We start from the raw sequence: 22,698 nt of genomic DNA, 5'->3' as shown, positions 1-22,698 counted from the left end.
GATATAAAGAATTCATGAATAAATACAATTATGATGTTCCCAGTCAGTCACATTTCTTTAATGGAACTCCGCCAGATACAGGAGGTGAAAATTTATTTAATTAAGAGTCCTAAAATGTTAATTACCTGCAAATGAGATAACTCAAATTAATATAACCTCAGGACTTCAAATTCATTTTGAAGTGGAGCTCAAAAGAACTAATCTAGCCTACAACAGAGGGGAAACAAAAGTAACATACAGACGTCAAGTAACCTGCTCACATGCATTTCTGAAGAAAGAAATAAACGAGGTTTATGGCCAGATAGACCTAGCTGATCTATATACAAAGTGGGAGCTGTTGAATGTAATTTTTTTTTATTGTTACGACACAGGGTAAACGCCCCTGTTAATTTAAACCTGCAACACAGGAATGATTTAACCCATGCTGTAATCTTATAAAATTTGAGAGGCAAAGAATTATCCCAAAAGTCAAAAAAAGTTGTTAATTTTTAAGTCTAACAGAGAATAATTAACAACTATTTACAACTCAATCAGCTAAACCTATCTTTTACCGTCCCCCCTACAATGCTGGTCTGATAAGACCCCTGATTAAGATTTACAGAAAAATTCAAATTTCAAAACCAGCCAACTGTCGAATCTTCTCTTGGTATCTGCCTCTGTAAATTTGCTCTCCAGGTTGGTGTCGATCTTTTTCTCTGTGCAAACTCCTTCTCCAGACACGTACCTCTTTGACAGTTCTTACTGTAGCCTATTTCTGTTGGTCCTTTGGCACTTGTCCTCCAACTGTTCAATTTTCCCTGGTCTTATAACTCTTAGCATCATATCGTTTCATTGGTTTTAACATTGTTAAAATATCAAATTCAAACTTGACTGGAGTTTAGTATCTTGGGGCATAATTTAAACTGGCCAAATTTGAATTTGTTTTTTGTCTCATAGCAACCCATGTACTGCTAGCTGCTGTGTCAAATGTTACATTGTAAATTCTCCAGCACTGTGTGTGTTTGCTAAGTCCTTCAACTCTCTTAAATATATAGTACCCCTTACACACCCTCATAACATTATGTCTCTCAAAATTTGAAATCATTTGAAAACCCATAACTTAGAGGGTCACATATATTCTAGCAATTTTTATCTCCCACTCCAGTCACTTATTTTTCCTCTAATTTTTTATTTTTCTCTCCTCAGAGTTTGTCTATTTCCTACAAAAACTCTTCACGATCACAAATCGATCATATACAAATAGTTGACCAGGTTTATTCATGTAACTGCTCCACACTTTGCTGACCTTGTCAAGTCCCTGTTTGATTTTCATCTTTAGTTTTAAAAATAAAAAGTGACAAGACTGTACAACCTCATGGATGCAAGTCAGAAAGGGCTGAAAATAATTCAATGTTAAGTATTTGGAAGGAGTAGCAGAACTAGATCCCACCAAATTGAGAGGGAAGCTGGTTACCGAGAGTTACCCAATCACACATTTTACCAGTTCCTGTACTGAGATTATTGTACCTATTAGAAATTCAGATTTTGTGGTGTTGCAACCATAGACCAATCACATCACTGGACTAACATTAAAGTTAATTCTCTTAAATTCATAATACAGCAAGAGTTGAAAATGATTATTAAAATTGTAAATGGTTTAAGATCACTTTTGGAATACATTGGCCATGCTTAGGCTCTTACTTCAGAGCAGATAATGAATGCTCTCACAGTTAGTCTAATAAAAGGCTACAATACTAAAACTTACTGAGCTGAATTATGAAATTACAAACTGTAATTGCTCTTCCTCTGGACACTATGGGTAGTTGAAATTTAACATTTTGTTCTGAATTAAGGGACTTAAAAGTTAAAAATTGCCATAGTTGTCTACCTTTTCATTGAATTTATGCAGCTTGGTTCTAAAATCTAACTATATTTTCTTTAACAAATGGAAAATCAACATTTGGAACTAAATACCTGTATAGGTTGTTGGATGGAAATTTTTAAAATAGGATTTCACTCCTGAGATATGAAAAGGATTTAATGAAACATTTCAGTAGAAAGGAAGAAAAATTGGAAGGGTGAGTGATTATGAATCATTGGTCTTCCATATCTGAAATGTCATCCTGGTGGTTCTTGTGTTGTAACAGCCAAACATCACATGTGAAATATAATCAACATTGAATAAAGCAGATTTCAAGGAGATTTTCATAAAATATTTGAACAATGAATTGTTCTATATTTTTTCACCTTCCTGTGCAAACTGTATTAGATCATACTTTATTCATTCTCAAGAGGAAGATAACAGTAAAGCTAAAGTTATGATTAAAACAAGTTCAAACCAGTACAACGCTAAAACTGATTTGGAATATTCTTTTAAGCAAACAGCTGAACATATAAATTGGATTTCCAGGCAGAAAATGTGATGATAGTTCATGATAAGTTATTATTTTGTAGAAAATTGGAATCTAATGTCAACAAAGTCATATAAAACTTTAAGTGTGGGCATTAAGCTATATTGCATGGATTAAGAGAAGGACTTTGTTTAATTTTTGAGTTCTCAGAGAGCCACCAGGGTGTCTGGTAATTTGTTTACATGCATTTAAAATGAAGCTTTTAAGAATTCTGAACACAGTCCTCACTTCCTCCTGGAATCCTGAAAATCAGTAGTTAAATGCTTTAGAAAAACCCACAGTCGAAGAAAAACAATTGGGCTATTGCCTATCAATGAGGTTTCTTGTGCCACATGGTGACAGAGAAAGAAACAAGTTTGGTATCAATAAAGAGAACCATCCAGAGGTTAGGCAGTGTTCGGGTTTCTGACAGAGCAAACAGGTCTATGTCAGGAAAGATTCTGTTACTTTAGCACTGTTCAAACAAGTTGGGGTTGAAAAGTAGTCCTGAGTGATATAATGTCATTAAACAAATGTGAACTAGTTTATGTTTTTTTTCTCCTCTGTGTGTCCAATAGACTTTTATGCTCTTATGTTAAAAATACATTGATACCCTCTTGTGAGTAAGCTGAATGGCTGACCAGCATGATGACTAAATTGCAAAAGTAGGATTTGAAGTCGATCAAATCAGGGTTTCACTTTAGAAACTGTCAGCTTCAGTATTACTGTTAGCTGGAATCATAACAAAAGTAGGTGCAAAAACCATGGTATAATTTAGAAATAATAGGTGCAACAAAGGAATGCGTATACGGTTATTCAATATAAATGCTTGAAAATGGCTTATTTAGTCTTCCACATACATAAGAACCTTGTAAACCATCATGTTTTTGAACTTACATCTCAGAGGGTGGGGAAAAAGATCAGATGCCTCATGGGAAGTGACAGACGGAGTTAAATCATCTGCTGAAGACTGGGTCTCTTCCTCTTCTTCTCCAGAAAGAAGATCTTTAGCTATTTGCTCCTGTTAATAAAAGGCAGGGTTCATCACATATGCTTATTTATTCATATTTCTGCAGATTTGCAGCAGGACCTAGACAACTTTGGTTGATAACATGCAAGCAACATGCGGAGCAGGAAATGGGCATCTCTAATAAAAGTTCAACCACTTTACTTGACACTCATTGGCATTACTATCATCAAACTCCTGACTCTCAAATACTGCAACTAAAAGAACATATCAAAGGCAGCATATTCCGTGTTGAATGACACATCTCGTGACTCCCCAAGGTAATGACTAAAGAAATTGAGGTTTTGGTTAAGAAAAAGAAGGAAGAAAAAGACAGGATAGATCTAGTGAATCCTTAGAAGAGTATAAAGACAGTAGGAGTATTCTTAAAAGAGAAATCAGGGAGGGCAAAAAAGGGACATGAGATAGCTTTGCCAAAGCTGAGTTAAGGAGAATCCCAAGGGACTTTACAAATACATTTAAGGACATAAAAGGGTAACTAGGGAGAGAATAGGGCTCCTCAAAGATCAGCAAGGCAGCCTTTGTGTGGAGCTGCAGAAAATGGAGGAGATTCTAAACGAGTATTTTGCATCAGTATTTACTGTAGAAAAGGACATGGAAGATATAGACTGTAGGGAAATAGATGGTGACATCTTAAAAAAATGTCCATATTACAGAGGAGGAAGTGCTGGATGTCTTGAAACGGTTAAAGGTGAATAAATCCCCAGGACCTGATCAGGTGTACCCTTGAACTCTGTGGGAAGCTAGAGAAGTGATTGCTAGGCCTCTTGCTGAGATATTTGTATCATCGATAGTCACAGATGAGATGCCGGAAGACTGGAGATTGGCAAACGTGGTGCCACTGTTTAAGAAGGGCGGTAAAGACAAGCCAGGGAACTATAGACCAGTGAGCCTGACCTCGGTGGTGGGCAAGTTGTTGGAGGGAATCCTGAGGGACAGGATATACATGTATTTGGAAAGACAAAGGACTGATTAGGGATAGTCAACATGGCTTTGTGTGTGGGAAATCATATCTCACAAACTTGAATGAATTTTTTTGAAGTAACAAAGAGGATTGATGAGGGCAGAAAGGTGCACATGATCTATATGGACTTCAGTAAGGCATTCCACAAGGTTCCCCATTGGAGACTAGTTAGCAAGGTTAGATCTCACGGAATACAGGGAGAACTCACAATTTGGATACAGAACTGGCTCAAAAGGTAGAAGACAGTGGGTGATGGTGGAGGATTTGTTTTTCAGACTGGAGGACTGCTGGGTCCACTACTTTTGATCATTTATATAAAAGATTTGGATATGAGCATAAGAGGTATAGTTAGTAAGTTTGCAGATGACACCAAAATTGGAGGTGTAGTGGACAGCGAAGAAGGTTATCTCAGATTACAACGGGATCTTGATCAGATGGGCCAATGGGCTAAGAAGTAGCAGATGGAATTTAATGTAGATAAATGTGAGGTGCAGCATTTTGGGAAAGCAAATCTGAGCAGGACTTACACACTTAAATGGTAAGGTCCTCAGAAGCGTTGCTGAACAAAGAGACCTTGGAGCGCAGGTTCATAGCTCCTTGATGGTAGACAGGATAGTGAAGTTGGCATTTGGTATGCTTTCCTTTATTGGTCAGAGTATTGAGTACAGGAGTTGGGAGATCATGTTGCAGCTGTACAGGACATTGGTTAGGCCACTGTTGGAATACTGTGTGCAGTTCTGGTCTCCTTCCTATTGGTAAGATGTTGTCAAACATGAAAGGGTTCAGAAACGATTTACAAGGATGTTGCCAGGGTTGGAGGATTTAAGCTATAAGGAGAGGTTGAATAGCTAGGGCTGTTTTTCCTGGAGCGTCAGAGGCTAAGGAGTGACCTTATAGAGGTTTACTAAAACATAGGGGCATGGATAGGATAAATAGGCAAAGTATTTTCCCTGGGGTGGGGGGAGTCCAGAACTAGAGGGCATAGGTTAAGGGTGAGAGGGGAAAGATATAAAAGAGACCTAAGGGGCAACTTTTTCATGCAGGGGGGGTATGTGTATGGAATGAGCTGCAAGAGGAAGTGGTGGAGGCTGATACAATTGCAACAATTAAAAGGCATCTGGATGGGTATATGAATAGGAGGGGTTTGGAGGGATATGGGCTAGGTGCTAGCAGGTGGGATTAGATGGGGTTGGGATATCTGGTCAGCATGGACCGAAGGGTCTGTTTCCATGCTGTACATCTCTATAACTCTATTAGCCTTTCTACTTGTTTAAAGGCATAAATCAGGAGTGTCTTAAAGTACTGCTCCAACACATACAAAATTTAACATCAAGGAGAACAAAGCAGTGCACTTGATGGTCAATCCACCATCTTAAAACATTTCATTCTTTCAACCACTGGTACACAATCACTGCAATGCACATCATCAAAAAGATGCATTGTAGCAACTCACTAAGACTTCTTCACGTGCACCTCCAGAACCAACATTTAATCATAACGAAGACAAGGGCAACACGTGAATGGGAAACACCAGCATGTCCAAATTCCCAATGTCATACAAAACCCTAACTTGAAAATACATTGACATTCTTTCAACGCCTCTGAATCAAAACCCTCAAGCACCCTCTGTAACAACATTCTGGGAGAACTTTTACAATATGAACTGCAGTGGTTAAAGAAGGCAGTTCAGCATAACCTTCTAAATTACTTTTCACTGTATCTCGGTACATGTCACAATGATAAATTAAAAGTAATTAAGGATGGACAACAAATAATGGTCTCAGCAGTGATTCTCACATTCCATGAACAAATACAAAAGTTATCAAGTATTTTAATCAGTCATTGTAACTAATGACGAAAAGAAACTAACATATATTTTTCCCTTTATAACTGGTACACAATTTGAAAGGTTTTCACTGTTTAGTTCAATTTCATGGAATGTGCTAAGCTCGATACCAATTGCACAATAAATTGACAATCTTTCATACTGATCCTTCAATTATATAGGACAAAAGATTGCTGTGGTCAAACTACAAGATAGCAAGACAAGAAAGCAAGTGTCAGCTCAATCACAACAAATAGCAAATGGTTTATTGCATGGTAGTCATTAGATTAAAAGACAGAGATTCAAACTGATTACAAGACATGAAGCATCTATGGTTTCAGGGTGTTGATAAAAAAAAAGAACTGCTATTTGAGCACAGCACCTAAAAGAAGAAAAATCAAGTTTCAAGTTTAGACTATCAAAAATTGATGTATCTGCTGTTATGCTCACTTTGCACCGTTGCCCCATTCTGCAACTCTGCTTTTTATCTATTTTTAACCAGTTTAATTGTATATTAAATTTTCAAATTGGTTTGTACTTTCCATTAATAGGGTCTCTAAGAAATGACTATCCATCATTCCATTCTTTTATGCAGACTCTAAGAAATATTTCAGCTGGTGCTTCTTAAAGAGTAGAAAATGTTGCAAGTCGTCAAGTAAGATTTTGCATTCTCATTGCAGGTCTATGAAGAAATCATGGTGACAATAGCAAAGTTTTTGGCAAAACAGTAGAATTGTTAGACAGAGAAAATGGCAGAGAAGCTAAGAGCTTCCTTTAATAAAGCTGTGGATTTCGGCTACAGTCTAAACTTCACCAGCAAAAACCATTGCACATTAATCAAGTGTGGGATTTGTTAATGACTCCCCATATGCAAGAATTCTGATTATAATGAAACTTTAATTTTAAGTGCACTCACAGAACAAAGACAGACACATTCTGATCAGTCATTCAGATTTTTCAGCAGCCCAAAAAATATTATTGCCATCATGGTCGCATAATAAATTTCACATAAAGGTTGACATTTCCCTTTGATCTTTATGAGCAGGACCAACCAAGATTCACTTGCTTCTTATAAAAACGTAGGCAGATATTGGCATTAATTAGCTGATTGCTTTTAAAAGTTCAAAACAACATAAGTGGTATAAATGATTACCTTATCCAGAGTCATTTCTGGCAAGTTATCAGCAAGCTCACTGGGTGAGCTGCCCTCACTTTCATGCTCGGAGATTGGATCGGATGCTTCATAACCATAAAGTGCTAGAAGTTCTTCGAAAGGCACATCACTTTCCTGTAAATATAATTAAGATTAGCAAACATGAATCTTGGCTCCTTTTTTTCTAATTCCTTTGAACATAAATATGCAATACTACAACTGTTAAGACAACATGTCACAACAAAGCAATGAAGTTATAAAAGGCAAGACTAAGCAATGAAGTTATAAAAGGCAAGACTAGATGAAATCATATTACTAGTCTCCATGAGACAATTTTGCTGAAATCGCCCAAGCTTAATTCTTTTTTTTTTGTTAACTAATTTTTAACTCAATCCCACTTTGTTGTGTCACCATCTTAATTAACTTGTATTGAGAAGTTAAAAATTGGTCTTTAGGGTATTTGAGTACAAGGAATAAGGTAAGGTCCTTAGTATATATTGAATATTTTTTAAACTAGAGAAAATAAACATAAATTGGGTAATTCATGGTTAGGTCACGGTAAGGCAGCTGGACCTAGTGGAATGTTTCTCCTGTGCAATTCGGGAAGTCAGGGACACTCAGGAAGACCAGACTGGCCATATGTACATGAACTGTCTGCAGTTGCAACTACGGAAAATTGGTGTTTCGGGTCTGGAGCGGCAGCTAACATAATTGTAGAGAATACACAAGGCTGAGATCTACATAGTTGACTGGCACACCACAGCTAAAGAGTGCACAGGTACAAAAGGAGTGGACTACTGCCAAACAAGGAAAAAGCACCAGGTAGACAATGCAGAATCCTGCATTAGGGATGCCCATGACTGAACGGCACAAAATGGCCAATGGCTGCCCATGGCTAATGCAGCAGAACATGGCTGACAGTAGTGACAGCATATGGAAAAATATTTACTTGATATAGTCTCTGCAAGTAGAACAGCAGCAGCTCTGTAAGGCTCAAGGTTACTTAAATGAGTGAGAATGTGCAGCTGCAATGGCTAATATAGATAAGAATATTTCGCACTATTTATTTGTTTCTCTTGAATTATTTAATCAATCTGTTACAATATTAAGAGTAGGTATTAGTTAAGATCCTTTAGATAACCACAGATGTAGATTCCGAAGTAGCTATTGATCCACTTACATACAAAAATAAAATCACCAAAAGCATTAGAGGAAAGGATTCAAACCAGTTTCAGACAGCAAAAGCAGTCCCGGTTATTATGAGGAGGATTGAATACAGAAATTAGCAGACATTGGAATGTGGTTTGAATGGACAAATTAACACACAACTTGTTAAGTAAAGAATTCTAACATTAGGTGTAACCACATAACTTTGTTGGAACTGATAAAAAAGTCAGTATTCTTTTATATTCAAGTATCTAATTAATTGTCAGTTAACACAGTGCAGCTGGCAGAGGTTAGTTGAATACAGTATCTAATGTGAAAAGCCTCAAGAAGAAAGATAGGAAGGTCTGGGAAACATCACGAGGACCTGGGATGGACACAACCTGTGCACTTCAGTGATGAGCAAGCTTGAACTGTGTAAGATGCTATACCTACAGCCAATTACAGAGAGGTACCCAGTGCCACTGACCTATAGTTGTCAAAAGGGTGGAGGCTTGTGCTCGGAATTAAAAACTGCATAAGCTAAGACAATCTGAAGCTTTTGTGTGCCTTACTGTGAAGAAAATCTGAAGCTGTAATAAAGTTGTACCAAGATAAAGGTCACCTGTATCTAACACTAGACTCTCATTGGAAAATATAATATCTGATAAATCCCTTCGTGCCATCTCCGATTTCTCAATGTTGAAAGGGTAGTTTCTCAGTGGAATGCAACAAGATCCAAAACTGTGACACCAGGAACAACCCAGCAGCACAGGAGGAGAAAAGACATAGAAGCATGATAGTAAGAGGGCCTTATATCATAAGGGGTACAGGCAGATGTTCTGACAAAGTGACACCAGGGTCGGATGGCCTTCCTGGTACCAGGGTCAGATGGCCTTCCTGGTACCAGGGTCAGAATGCCACTGCATGATTACAGGACCTTCTGAAGGGATGAGAGAACAACCAGAGCTCGTGGTCCATATTGGTAACGGCATAAATAAGATTTGGGGGCAGAATATGGAGTGCTAGGAAGTAAATTAAAATACTGGACCTCAAATGATCGCAGTCATAGATTACATCCAGTGCCCCCACATGCTTGTGAGGACAGGGGCAGGAGAATAGATTAGTTCAGTCAGTAGTTGGAGGGATGGTGGAAGAGTGAAGGATGTACCTTCTTGAGGCTTTGAGACCAGTTTTGGCAACTGGGGCCTGCAAAGATTAGACAGTTTGCACCCCAACCGGACCATGACTATTATCCTACAAGTGCATGTACCAGTACTGTGGGAGAGATTTTAAACTAGACTGGCAGGGGAAGGGGAACCTTACTGGGGAGACAAGAATGCAATGGAAAGCCAAGATAGAAAAGTAGAAAGCAAAGCAGGAAGACAGAGGAACCAAGAACTAGCAACAAACAAAATGTGCAAAAATGTCAATAAGTCTGAAGGTAGTATATCTGAGTGCACAGAACATTAGGGATCAGTTAAATGAATTAACAATGCAAATAATCGTAAACATGATAATCGGATTCTGATTGTGGATATGTGACAGCTGACGATCATGCTATAACTGAACATGCAAAAGAATTCAATCTTAGGTGGGAAAAAAAATGGTGATGTGGCATTGTTAGTGAAAGATGAAATCAATGCAATGAAAACATATTGGTGCAGGGAATCTGGGTGTGGAATCAGTTCAGTTGGAGCGGTTATTCACAATGTAACTTTAGCAGAACACAGGCAAACTGCAAGTCAATCCAATTGATATCTACTATCTAAGTCCAATCTCCTCTGAACATAGACCCTGACTCTCACACAGACAGACACAATTAAGAGATAAATGTTTTTAAAAATCTTAAGTCGCAGTTTGATAACCTTTTCAATGATGAATACCAGGCTATCGTGAAATCTTTGGATTGGTATTAGAGGCACAAAAAAAATCAGAATTATAAAGCTGATTTCAGTAATGGCGATCATAAACCCACTGGAGTATCATATATACCCACTGGGTTCACTACTAAACTTTACAGAACTAAATCTGCCTAAATTGTATCTGGTCTCACCTACACATGACTCCAGCCTCGTTGCAATGTGGATGATTCTGAATTGCTACCTGAAATGGACTGGCAAACCATTTACCAATATCTCTACAGCAATAAATACTAGCATTGCCAATCAAGCCCACACCCCACGAATGAATAAAAAAAAATTAGATGGATCCCTTTTAGTGCAAAAGAGACAATAATTCAGAGTATACTATAGATATCTGCTAACAATGAGATTAGCGACTGAAGTGCTGAACATCTGGGGAGTTCCTCTATGGATCATCAATTAGCAAAACAAATACATTTGAATTAAGGCTCAACAAATTCTGCAGTTCATTTATTTTTGCTAAATATATCTTGCAGTTACAGCACATAGTCATATACAAGTGATTTGCTTTGCTTGGAGTTGGGTAAGTGGCAGAAAAGCAGAAACAATGGCAATTACAGCAATTTTACATGCTATACATTGCAGACATTTCGTCCCCTGGCTAGGTGACATCCTCGATGCTTGGGAGCCTCCTATGAAGCACTTCTGTGATGTTTCCTCTGGCAGTTATAGTGGTTTGCCGCTTCCAGTTGTCAGTTCCAGCTTTCCGTTGCAGTGGTCGGTATATTGGGTCCAGGTCGAGGTGTTTATTGATTGAATCTTTGGATGAGTGCCATGCCTCTAGGAATTCCCTGGCTGTTCTCTGTTTGGCTTGTCCTATAATAGTAGTGTTATCCCAGTAGAATTCATGTTGCTTGTCATCTGCATGTGTGGCTACTAAGGATAGCTGGTGTCGTCGTTTCGTGGCTAGTTGGTGTTCATGGATGTGGATAGTTAGCGGTCTTCCTGTTTGTCCTATGTAGTGTTTTGTGCAGTCCTTGTGTGGGATTTTGTACACTACATTTGTTTTGCTCATGCTGGGTATCGGGTCCTTCGTTCTGGTGAGTTGTTGTCTGAGAGTGGCTGTTGGTTTGTGTGCTGTTATGAGTCCTAGTGGTCGCAGTAGTCTGGCTGCCAGTTCGTAAATGCTCTTGATGTATGGTAGTGTGGCTAGTCCTTTGGGTTGCGGCATATCCTTGTTCCATGGTCTTTCCGTTAGGCATCTATTGATGAAATTATGGGGGCAGGGATCAGTTTATGGCGAATACATTGTGTAGGTGTTCTTCTTCCTCTTTTTGCAGTTCTGGTGTACTGCAGTGTGTTGTGGCCTTTTTGAATAGTGTCTTGATGCAACAACACCCTCAGATTCTATGGACTACCTAAAGTGCACAAACCAGACATCCCACTCAGACCCATAGTATCACTACCAGGGACACCATCACACAAACTGGCTAAAGAACTACAACAGAAACTGAAACACCTGATCAGCGGATTCAGACACTGTATATAATCAACACAGGAATTCTTGGACATCATCAGAAATATACACATAGACAAGGGAGAAACTATGGTCTCATTTGATGTAACGACACTGTTCACTTCTATTGACAAAACCCTAGCCAGAGAAACAATAGCCAACCTGCTGTACATACAGAACAGGCAACAGGACAGGGAACCGATCAACAAAGACGACATACTCAAACTACTGGGCCTGTGCCTCACAATACACTTCACATTCAACAACCAAATATATGAACAAATCAACGGCACACCTATGGGCTCACCCATCTCTGGGCTCATAGCAGAAGCGGTAATGCAAAGATTAGAACAAACAGTCTTACCGCAAATTCAACCCAAACTCTGGATCAGATATTTGGATGACACCTTTGTAATCATTAAAAACACAGAAATAGAAAACACACACCGGATCATCAATGCTACACTCACAGGAATCCGATTCACGAGAGAGGAAGAAAAGGACAACCAACTCCCATTCCTAGACGTGATGGTACAGAGAACACCGAATGGAGAATTCACCACAAAGGTTTACAGGAAAGCCACACACACAGACCAAGTCCTGAACTACGAAAGCAACCACCACAACACACACAAAAGAAGTTGCATCAAGACACTATTCAAAACGGCCACAACACACTGCAGTACACCAGAACTACAAAAAGAGGAAGAACAACACCTATACAATGTATTCACCAAAAATGGATACCCGCGCAATTTCATCAACAGATGCCTAAGGGAAAGACAACGGAACGAGGACATGCCGCAACCCAAAGGACTAGCCACACTACCATACATCAAGAGCATTTCCGAACTGACAGCCAGACTACTGCGACCACTAGGACTCATAACAGCACACAAACCAACAGCCACTCTCAGACAACAACTCACCAGAAAGAAGGACCCGATACCCAGCATGAGCAAAACAAATGTAGTGTACAAAATTCCACGCAAGGACTGCACAAAACACTACATAGGACAAACAGGAAGACAGCTTATGATCCACATCCATGAACATCAACTAGCCACGACCAGCTATCCTTAGTAGCCACACACGCAGATGACAAGCGACATGAATTCGACTGGGATAACACTATTATTATAGGACAAGCCAAACAGAGAACAGCCAGGGAATTCCTAGAGGCATGGCACTCATCCAAAGATTCAATTAATAAGCACATCGACCTGGACCCAATATACCGACCACTGCAACGGACAGCTGGAACTGATAACCGGAAGCGGGAAATTCAAATTCAAACCACTATAAATGCCGGAGGAAACATCACAGAACGCTTCACAGGAGGCTCCCAAGCACTGAGGATGTCACCTAGACAGGGGACGAAATGTCTGCAACACAAATTCCCAGCTCGGCGAACAGAACCACAACAACGACCACCCGAGCTACAAATCTTCTCACAAACTTTTACATGCTATACAGGTGACATTAACAAATATCTAGTTATCAAACAAAATCAGATGTATAACATAACTATATGGCATTCAAAAGTTAAAAATTTGAAAATTCCTGAGATGAGTTTACCCTTTCCAGATCCTCAAATGATTTATCGGCCTCAGGCGTTTCCTCTTCTTCCTGAGATGGGTAATTGTGAGACAGGATATCGGCCAAATTGAATCTGTGATCTGCTGAGCCCATTGAGCCAGCTAAAAGTCAAAAATCAAATTTAACAATTACACATTCTCTTGCACACAATAATAGAAAAAAAAATAAACAAGGCAATATGAGTTAGAACTAATGGACTTAGAGCAGTAACCGAAGCTCTCAATTTTATGGGTACTCATGTAGAATGACTCCGCTATTCACAAGAAAGAAACTTGGAGAATTATTAAAGGAGAACTTAAAGATTTGATATTGAGAGGCAATTTTGCTGAACTTGAATCTCAATGGATAGTGAAATGGATGTTGTTGTAAAGTAGTTTGATAACGTTATTTTGCTGGAGTTTTCTAAACTTTATTCTATAGCTTGTTTTAGTCTTTTATGCAAAACACTTAATAAACTTTGCAGCCTCATTTGACTGCTTCAGTGACTGACGGTCACATCAGCAAAAATAAGATATATCAAGCCAGATTTCATCTGACTTGTCCAGTACTATCATTAGCTGGGATCATAATAATATCTTAAAAAAATTCATAGGTTTGGTCTCTTCTCATTTGAAGAAAGGAAGCTGAGGGATGACTCTAATAGATATACATCTTTAAAATTATGGGAAGTTTTTACAATTACAGCATATGACTCATGTGGGAGATAGCATAACAGGATTACAATACAAAACAGTCCCTAAAAAGTCCAACAGGGATTTCAAAGAAATCACCTAAAAAATGCTGAAAACATGTAAGTTACTAACATAGAAAGTGATTGGAGGGAGTAGTGTCAATTTCAGGGAAGCTAGGTAAACAGATGAGGATGGAAGAAATAGAGGGTTATAATGATGGATTGAGATGACATAAGATAGGAGGCTTGAATGCAGCATAAACAGGGGTGGCAATGGCTTATGGTATTATCGCTGGACTATTAATCCAGGGACACAGGAAATGTTCTGGGGACTCTTGTTTAAATCCTTGTCTGGCAGGTGGTGGAATTTCAATTCAATTAAAAAATAATCTGGATTGTTGGAAAAACTCATCTGAGTCACTTTAGGGAAGGAAACTGCCATCCTTAACTGGTCTGGCCTGCATGTGACTCCAGTCCCAAAGCAATGTAGTTGACCCTTGACTGCCCTCTGGGCACTGTGGAGAGGGCAAATAAATGCTAGACTAGCTAGCTAGCCTCATCCCATGAATTAATTTTTTTAATAATTAGCTGGTTTGACTAAATTGCCTGTGTCTGTGCTACTTATATTACGTAATCCTGTGCAAAATTGCGAATAAATTCAAACATGCAGGCTTTAAACTAAACACTGGGGTGAGAGATCAAGTTTAGGTAGATGTAGCAAATTAAGAGATAAAGTCAAAGTAGGAAGTCAAAAGTCAAAATAGTAATATGGGAGATGAAAAGTCAGGATGAAATCATGAAGAGAAGGAAACTAAATCTAAGAATACACCAACAGTCAAGATTTCATTTTATTAAAGATAACAAAAGGATAAAACTAAAGGCTCTTTATCTGAACATGCATAGTGTTTGTAACAGAGGAAACAAATTGATAACGCAAATAAATATGATCAAACAGCCATTATTAAGACATGGTTGCATGACATAATGAATTGGGTCCTGAATATTGAGGGGTGTATGATATGCATGAAGAATAGGAAGTTATATAAAGGGTGGAGGGCTACCACTGTTACCAAGGATGGCACTGATGCAATAGTAAGACATGACTCAGTCTTGATATCAGGATGAAGACTGACTTTGGGTGAAGCTGAATAATAGTAGATGAAAGAAGCCACCAGTGGGAGTGGTTTACAGGAATTGGAACCATGATATAGGACAGAGTTTACAAGAAGAAATTTTGGGTGCTTGTGATAAAGGGATACCAATAACCTAGAAGATTTTAATCTATATAGAAACTGGAAAAATCAAATTAGCATTGGTAGCCTGCGTAAGACATTCGTGGAATGATTTTGAGATAATTTCACAATCTGCTGTGGAACCAAGCAGAAAGCAGGTTATAGTATTGGTATTATGTAGTACCAGGATTAATACCATCTATGAGTAAAGGTACTCCTATTCGCAACAACTATATTATGGCCAAATTTTGTAATCAACATGAAAGGGAGAAGAGTGGGTCTAAAATTGGCATTTTTTTATGGATGTAGATTTACTCACTGAGCTGGAAAGTTTATTTTCAGACATTTTGTCACCAGACGAGGTAACATCTTCAGTGAGCCTCCAGATGAAGCTTCACCCAGACGCTCACTGAAGATGTTACCTGGTGTGGTGATGAAACGTCTGAAAACAAACATTCCAGCTCAGCGAGCAAATGTACATCCAGAACCTCAACCTGAGCTACAAATCTTCTCAAAACTTGCTAATTGGTATTTTATCTCAAATAAGGACAATTACTTGGACATGAAAGCTGAAATAAACTGGGATAACCATGCTGGGAGATGGGTCAATACAGAAGCAGCAGCAGATATTTAACGGGATATTTCAGCATACTCAAGAATGGGAAGTTAATAGCAGATAATAAGGAAACAGTAGATGAAATGAACAAATGCTTTGCTTGTCTTCACTACAAAGAGTCTGAGTCTGAATTTGTCCCTTTTAGTGATGCTTTAACATCAAGGTTATTAGGATTGGAAATATAATTGAGCATCAGAAATTCATATTAATGTTGCTTACAGTACTGCAATACCCTATTTGACCTGATCAACACAATGTTTGAGTGGCCGCTCCCCTGTTAAGACTGCTTCCAGCCTTCTGAATGGCACTTTCCTCCCATATGGCATCTCTGACCAAGGTCTTCATCGGGGATCCCCTACCCACAAAGTCTCAGATTGCCCACCATCAGAAACCATTCACCCAGTCACAACAGAGCTGGACTGCAGTTCAGCAGCAATCACCCTCGGCCTGGAAAGAGAGGATGTAAATGCATGGAGGTAGTTTAGAGGAGTAGATTGATAGGTAGAATTAGTGGCTCAGTGGTTCAGTGATTAGCATTGCTGCCTCACAGCGCCAGGTACCTGGGTTAGATTCCAGGCTTGGGCAACGGTCTGTGTGGAGTTTGCACATTCTCCCTGTATCTGCGTGGGTTTTATAGAGTCATAGTCATAGAGATGTACAGCATGGAAACAGACCCTTTGGTCCAACTCATCCATGCTGACCAGTTATCCCAATCCAATCTAGTCCCACCTGCCAGCACCTGGCCCATATCCCTCCAAACCCCTCCTATTCATATACCCATCCAAATGCCTTTCAAATGTTGCAATTGTACTGGCCTCCACCACTTCCTCTGGCAGCTCATCCCATACATGTACCACCCTCTGGGTGAAAAAGTTGACCCCTAGATCCCTTTTAAATCTTTCCCCTCTCACTCAATAACTATGCCCTCTCGCTTTGGACTCCCCCATCCCAGGGAAGAAACTTTATTTATCTGGTCCATTCCCCTCATGATTTTATAAACCTCTATAAAGTCACCCCTCAGCCTCTGGGAAAATAGTCCCTGGGAAAACAGCCCCAGCCTATTCAACCTCTCACTATAGCTCAAATCCTCCAACCCTGGCAACATCCTTTTAAATCATTTATGAATTCTTTCAAGTTTCAGAACATCCTTGTGATAGGAAGGTGACCAGAACTGCACGTGATATTCCAACAGTGGACAAACCAATATCTTATATAGCCGCAACATGACCTCCCAATTCCTGTACTCAATATTCTGACCAATAAAGGAAAACATACCAAATGCAGCCTTCACTATTCTATCTAACTGCGACTCCACTTTCAAGGAACTATGAACCTGCACTCCAAGATCTCTTTGTTCAGCAACACTCCTGCGGAACTTACTATTTAAGTGTATAAGTCCTGCTCAGACTTGCTTTCCCAAAATGCAGCACCTTGCATTGACCTAAATTAAACTCCATCTGCCACTTCTCAGCCCATTGACCCATCTGATCAAGATCAAGTTGTAATCTGAAGTAACCTTCTTAGCTGTCCGCTATAAATCCCAATTTTGGTGTCATCTGCAATCTTACGAACTACACCTCTTGTGCTCACATCCAAATTATTTATCCAGGTAGGTGCATTAGTCAGAGGGAAATGGGTCTGGGTGGGTTACTCTTCGGAGCATCGGTGTGGACTTGTTGGGCCAAACGGCCTGTTTCGACAATGTAGGGAATCTAATCTAATCTAATCTAAACTAGGGAGCACAGCTTAAAAAGTGATGGTTGCCCTTTTAGGGCAGAGATGAGAATTTTTTTCTTCAGAAGGTTGTGTGACTTTGAAACTCTGCCTGAGAAAGGGCAGAAAGCAGTGCCATTTCATACTCTTAAGGAGGAGGTAGACTTATTTTCTTGCTTAACTAGAATTTAAGATTGCTGGGCGTGGGTGGCAATGTGGAATTTCAAACACAAATTAGCCATAATCTTACTGAATGGTAGAGCAGGCTCAAGAGTTCAAATAGCCTACTTCAGCTCCAAATACATATGTTCATATGCTCCTCAGTACTATTCTTTACTGTAATTCCTATTACCATCTTACTCCCATAATTATCAGGCTAACCGCAATTTTCTCTGAAGGATATGATGGTGACCCTGACAGAATTATAAAATGTCACAATTTAATAGTTGCTGCCTTGAGGAGTTACAGGTACAGATGTGCCTTCAGCATTCTAGAACAAAGAACAAGACATTCTCCTTAAACTAGGATGACTTTGACCAAAGCTAAGAACATATTTTCACTTGTGAGAATAGTTACTGTGCTTCTTTATCTTCTTCAATCTATTTCAGCACTTCATGCAAAAGACTATTCCATTCTCCATTCACAGTCTTTCCTCAAAGTCCCAAATTATGACTGTCCTTTGGTAGCTCTATTCTCACCTATTTTAGACCACATATCTACCACAATGGCTTCTCTTTCTTATATCCCATCACCCTGACAGATCACTGCTTTTCCTTATTTACAAGGAACTTTAAGGCACAATCAGTCCAAGGCAGTAGCTTTCACAGGCATAGTCCTCAACATCTAACTCTACTTCTCTATTGTTTCCGTTAACACACAAACTCTTTCTGCACTGCTGGATTGCCTAGTCAACATCAAGTTTTTGCCCTTGTGGGAAAGCCTAGGACCAGATAGCATAATCTCAGAATAACAGGTCAAACATTTAAGACAGAGATGAGGAGGAATTTCTGTTCAGAGGTTGTGAATCTATGGAAGTTCTTGACTAGAGAAGGCTATTGAAGGCTGGGACAAGGTTTTAAGCAGTAAAGGAATCAAGAGCTATGGGAAGAAAAACTGGGAAGTGCAGCTGATGATGATCAAATCAGCCATAATTTCATTGAATGGCACTAGAATAGGTTTGATAGGTTGAATGGCCTACTTCTGCTCTTGCATCTCACGGTTGGTAAGATAACCTTATTCTACTATTTAATGGACTCCTTGCATTCTTTTCAAAATTTATATCAAGTAACAAACACATTTTATAGCTTGGAATTTCTTATACAATAAGAGCCAGCTTTTATTTTGTGGAATTTATGTTTTTTCTATAACCACCAAACTGTATGCTTTTTCATCATAATAAATTTGCACGCGCTTAAAATGTAAATCATCTCATTCATTGTCCTGTTATCAAAATACTCTGAGTCTAACTCCTAATCCCTTTTGGTGGGGGAACATTTACTGATGATTTTCAATGGGATCCTCATAATATCCAGGAAAATTACAAACTGGCTAAAAATGATGCCTAGATTTCAAGATCAGGAGGAGGGTAAAACTGCTGGCTAGCTTTCTTCCTTTAGGCGGAGGCAGTTTAGATCCAATGGACCCAGTCTCCTTATTTCTAGATCCCTCTAGCTGAAGTTGAGAGGAATAAATCAGGAAGTTTAGTTGATCATGATAGCTGTAGATATGGAATTAGGTTTGTAATACAACCCTGGTGAACACCATCACTGACAGCAACAGGACGGGTCACAAATTTCTACAGAATTTAGATCAAATCTGGCTATTTTGACTAAAATTTTGGACATTTTGGCTCCGCTGCAAAAGCATGTTAATGATTTTAAGAAATTATAATTTCATAATAATACTCTTGCACCTTGCCAAAATAACTCATTTTGTTGAAGTATTTTGCCTTGCACACATCAGGACAATTCGCAAGAATACCAATAAAGCAGAAAACAAATAAAATCCCAACAAGACTAAAAAGTTTCAATGAAATGTAACTTTTTTCAATAATACTCTAGTTCTATGTGATCAAAATGACTAATTATAATGGACACATTCTGCAGAACTGACATCACCAGAGCAGTGTGGAGGTAGAAAGAAGATTCCATTCAAGCAGCTCTTAAGTCAGCAATACAGTGATTTTCATATTTTGAAAAACATTAACTAAAATATAATGGCTGTATTTTTTAAACAAACTAAGCTCCAACAATCCCTATTAAGTCACAACTAACCTTAAAATATTAACATACTGTACCTCCTCCAGACTGAAGCCTGTTTTCGAAGGAACATAGATCCTGTGTTCGATATAACACCACACGTGGACTCTGTCTACCAACAGAGGCCTAAAAACAAGATTTTAAAAATGATTAGCTGTGTCCAAAATAAAATTTCATTTAGAAAAATTTTAGCCTCGATTTTATCATTAGCATTGAAATAAGGACATGGGCTGCTGCCCACAAAGATCTCGCCATCTGTGGTACGATTTTCCTCTTTCACGATGGCAGTTTAAGCCTGACACCAGGATGAAGGGATGAATTGGGATGCAGTAGCATTGATGTTATCAAGGAGGTAAGCAGCTGATCACATTGAAACACTGTCCCAAACAGCAAGAGAAAGGCATTTGACATCCTCAATATCTAATCTTAAATTCCAGATGACAAAACAACTTAATGTGATTAGTTTAACAAATATTCTAAAATAATGATAACTAATTCTACATCAATACAAAATTATTCAAAGAAATTTGACATTCTATAAACAAACTTAGTTCCTGAAGGCTAGAAAAGGTATTTAACAGTATGCTATTAAAAACCCAGTTACACCTCAACAAGCTGTAATTGCATCAATTGCTTCAAGATTAACAGTTAGACTGGAAGTTTTGCTAATTCATAAGATTTCCCACTGATTGTGCTTCAATAGCCACCAGAGAAATGCAAAACTATCGATTGTAATTTATAGATTTCTGTGATATTTCCAAAGCTACTGTCACCGTTGATGGAGGAATGACGGTGAATGCTGACAGTTTCATTCTCATTACCACCAGAAAATCCAGCTAACATCCAGTTTATATCTCAAATCTTCAACATATTACATGTAGTTTGTTGTTTATATCAGCACTGATGAAGAGAGCTTATTTAAGTGTAACCTTAACAGCCACATTCAATTTCATTGTATCAGCTGAGCAGCCCAACAATGAGGAGTGAAGAAGGAAATGTGCTTCAACATGGGGAGAACACACTTCAATTAGAAAACTGACCGTACAACCGCGTGAAGGTAATCCAGACCATTCACAACCTTTATGTCAGACTTGGTCTCAAGATGAACTTCCAAAGACATAAACATACCATCAAAACTACTTATGTCCAAGTCTATAATACTACCTGAGTTTGTTCATCTACTGCTGAAATGCTCATCCATTCCTTTGCTGCCTTTAGGCTTGACTACTCCTACATATCTCTTACTAGCCTCCTATCTTCCAATCTTAAACTTGAACCGCCCCATTTCCTAATTCACACCAAGTTTCATTTATTAATTATCCTTGTGCTCAGTGACCAATTGGACAATTACTAATTTTAAAATTGTCATCATCATTTACAAGTTGTTACAACCAGGTGAGGAAGGATAAATCAGCTTTGCTCTTTTAATACCCTTCGACTGGCTGCAACAAAAAGGTTTAAAATTCTTTTTAGTGTGCAGCTGAGATAACACTGCAAATAAAATGCAATAATAGTATGAATTTTATTATTTACCAGCCCACAAAAAGACACATACACACGCACGCACACACAAAAATGGATGTAAATTTTAAAATGAGAAAAATGTCTAATACACAAAGTCTAGAATAAAGTAGCTTTGAAGAAAAGCTTGTAGAGTCTGAAGTGTTAAGACTTTAACCTGAATCTAGAGTTGCTTAATTGACATCTTGCGTTATGTGTAGATTGCCTTGAGTTCTCAGTGCATGATGATTTCTCCAATTTGGCTTATCACCACATCTTGGTTTCCAAGGCCAAGAGGAGATAGTACAAGCCTTCCAAATTCTGATGGTGCAAATTAGTTTTCTTCCCCTTTGCCCTAAACTAAATTGTCTGAAATACAGTTCTTTTGTGTAACCCAGTATCTGGTTTCATTCTTTTCCAAGCTAGATAACCTGTAGGCAACTTTCAACCCAATTGAGAGATGAAAGTCATTTTGATGATGTTAATCTTAGTTTAGACAGCCTTACTTATGGATGGTTTTATGAAGCTTGCCTCAACCTGTTCAGGTGGTCACAGTGGCGACTAAGTAATTCTTTTTCTTTTTTTAAAAAATCCATTACAGTCCCTAAAAGGTTCTAGCCAATAAAAATCAAATGATGAAAGTTGAGAGTCCTTTTTTAACACTACCATAGAAAACATTGGGGTTAGGAGGAGGACCAGGGCATTCAGCCTAGGCCTGACAAGATCCTTCCAAGGTTTTGTCCTTCCCCACCCCCATTATTCTCAGAGATCTCTTTATTTCTCTAAATTTAGTACTTACACATCCTTAATTTTAATGGTTCTTCAATGTGTAGCTGCACAGGCCCAAAGCACTGAAACTCCTTCCCTAAATCCCTTTGCCTCTGTGTCACTTTTAAAACCTCTCTCTAAGGTTTTGGTCATATTTCTAATACCTTATGCAGTTCAATGTCCTGCAAAACATCTTTGTATATTTGACTATATTAAAAAGGTGTTAAATAAATGGAAGTAGGCATTGTTATTCAGACGCAATGCATCTGCACACAGGTAAACAAAATGTTTCAGCTGTAAAATTTGGAATTAAAGAGATTTTAAAAAAACACATTTGATTATTGGTTCCACAGCACAACATTTCTAACAAGAGGACTGTTAGCTGCCACTTGTGGCAAGCTCCATTTATCTTAAAAAGGCAGAAATAATTTGCTACTTAATGCTGCATTTGACCAAGGGTCAGTATACTTCACTGTTACA

At 38.6% G+C, this 22,698-nt stretch overlaps 1 protein-coding gene across 6 annotated transcripts in view; it reads right to left on the bottom strand.

Annotated features, from left to right (window-relative positions):
- LOC140494702 (mesoderm induction early response protein 2-like) overlaps nucleotides 1-22,698 on the bottom strand; it is an 87,549-nt gene that overhangs the window by 50,180 nt on the left and 14,671 nt on the right. For 5 of the 6 annotated variants that reach the window (XM_072594199.1, XM_072594201.1, XM_072594197.1 and 2 more), the window contains 4 exons: nucleotides 19,989-20,076; nucleotides 13,441-13,562; nucleotides 7,339-7,473; nucleotides 3,267-3,390 (listed from right to left, as the gene is read on the bottom strand). In XM_072594199.1, the coding sequence (XP_072450300.1) occupies nucleotides 3,267-3,390; nucleotides 7,339-7,473; nucleotides 13,441-13,562; nucleotides 19,989-20,076 (469 nt within the window). Of the gene's footprint in view, nucleotides 1-3,266; nucleotides 3,391-7,338; nucleotides 7,474-13,440; nucleotides 13,563-19,965; nucleotides 20,077-22,698 lie in introns of all 6 variants that reach the window. The other variant, XM_072594203.1, reaches the window with a different exon arrangement.

Source organism: Chiloscyllium punctatum, chromosome 24, assembly GCF_047496795.1.
Source record: "Chiloscyllium punctatum isolate Juve2018m chromosome 24, sChiPun1.3, whole genome shotgun sequence".
NCBI classification, from domain to species: Eukaryota; Metazoa; Chordata; class Chondrichthyes; order Orectolobiformes; family Hemiscylliidae; genus Chiloscyllium; species Chiloscyllium punctatum.
Note: the sequence above shows the minus strand (reverse complement) of the source record. Positions and strands in the feature narration are given on the sequence as shown.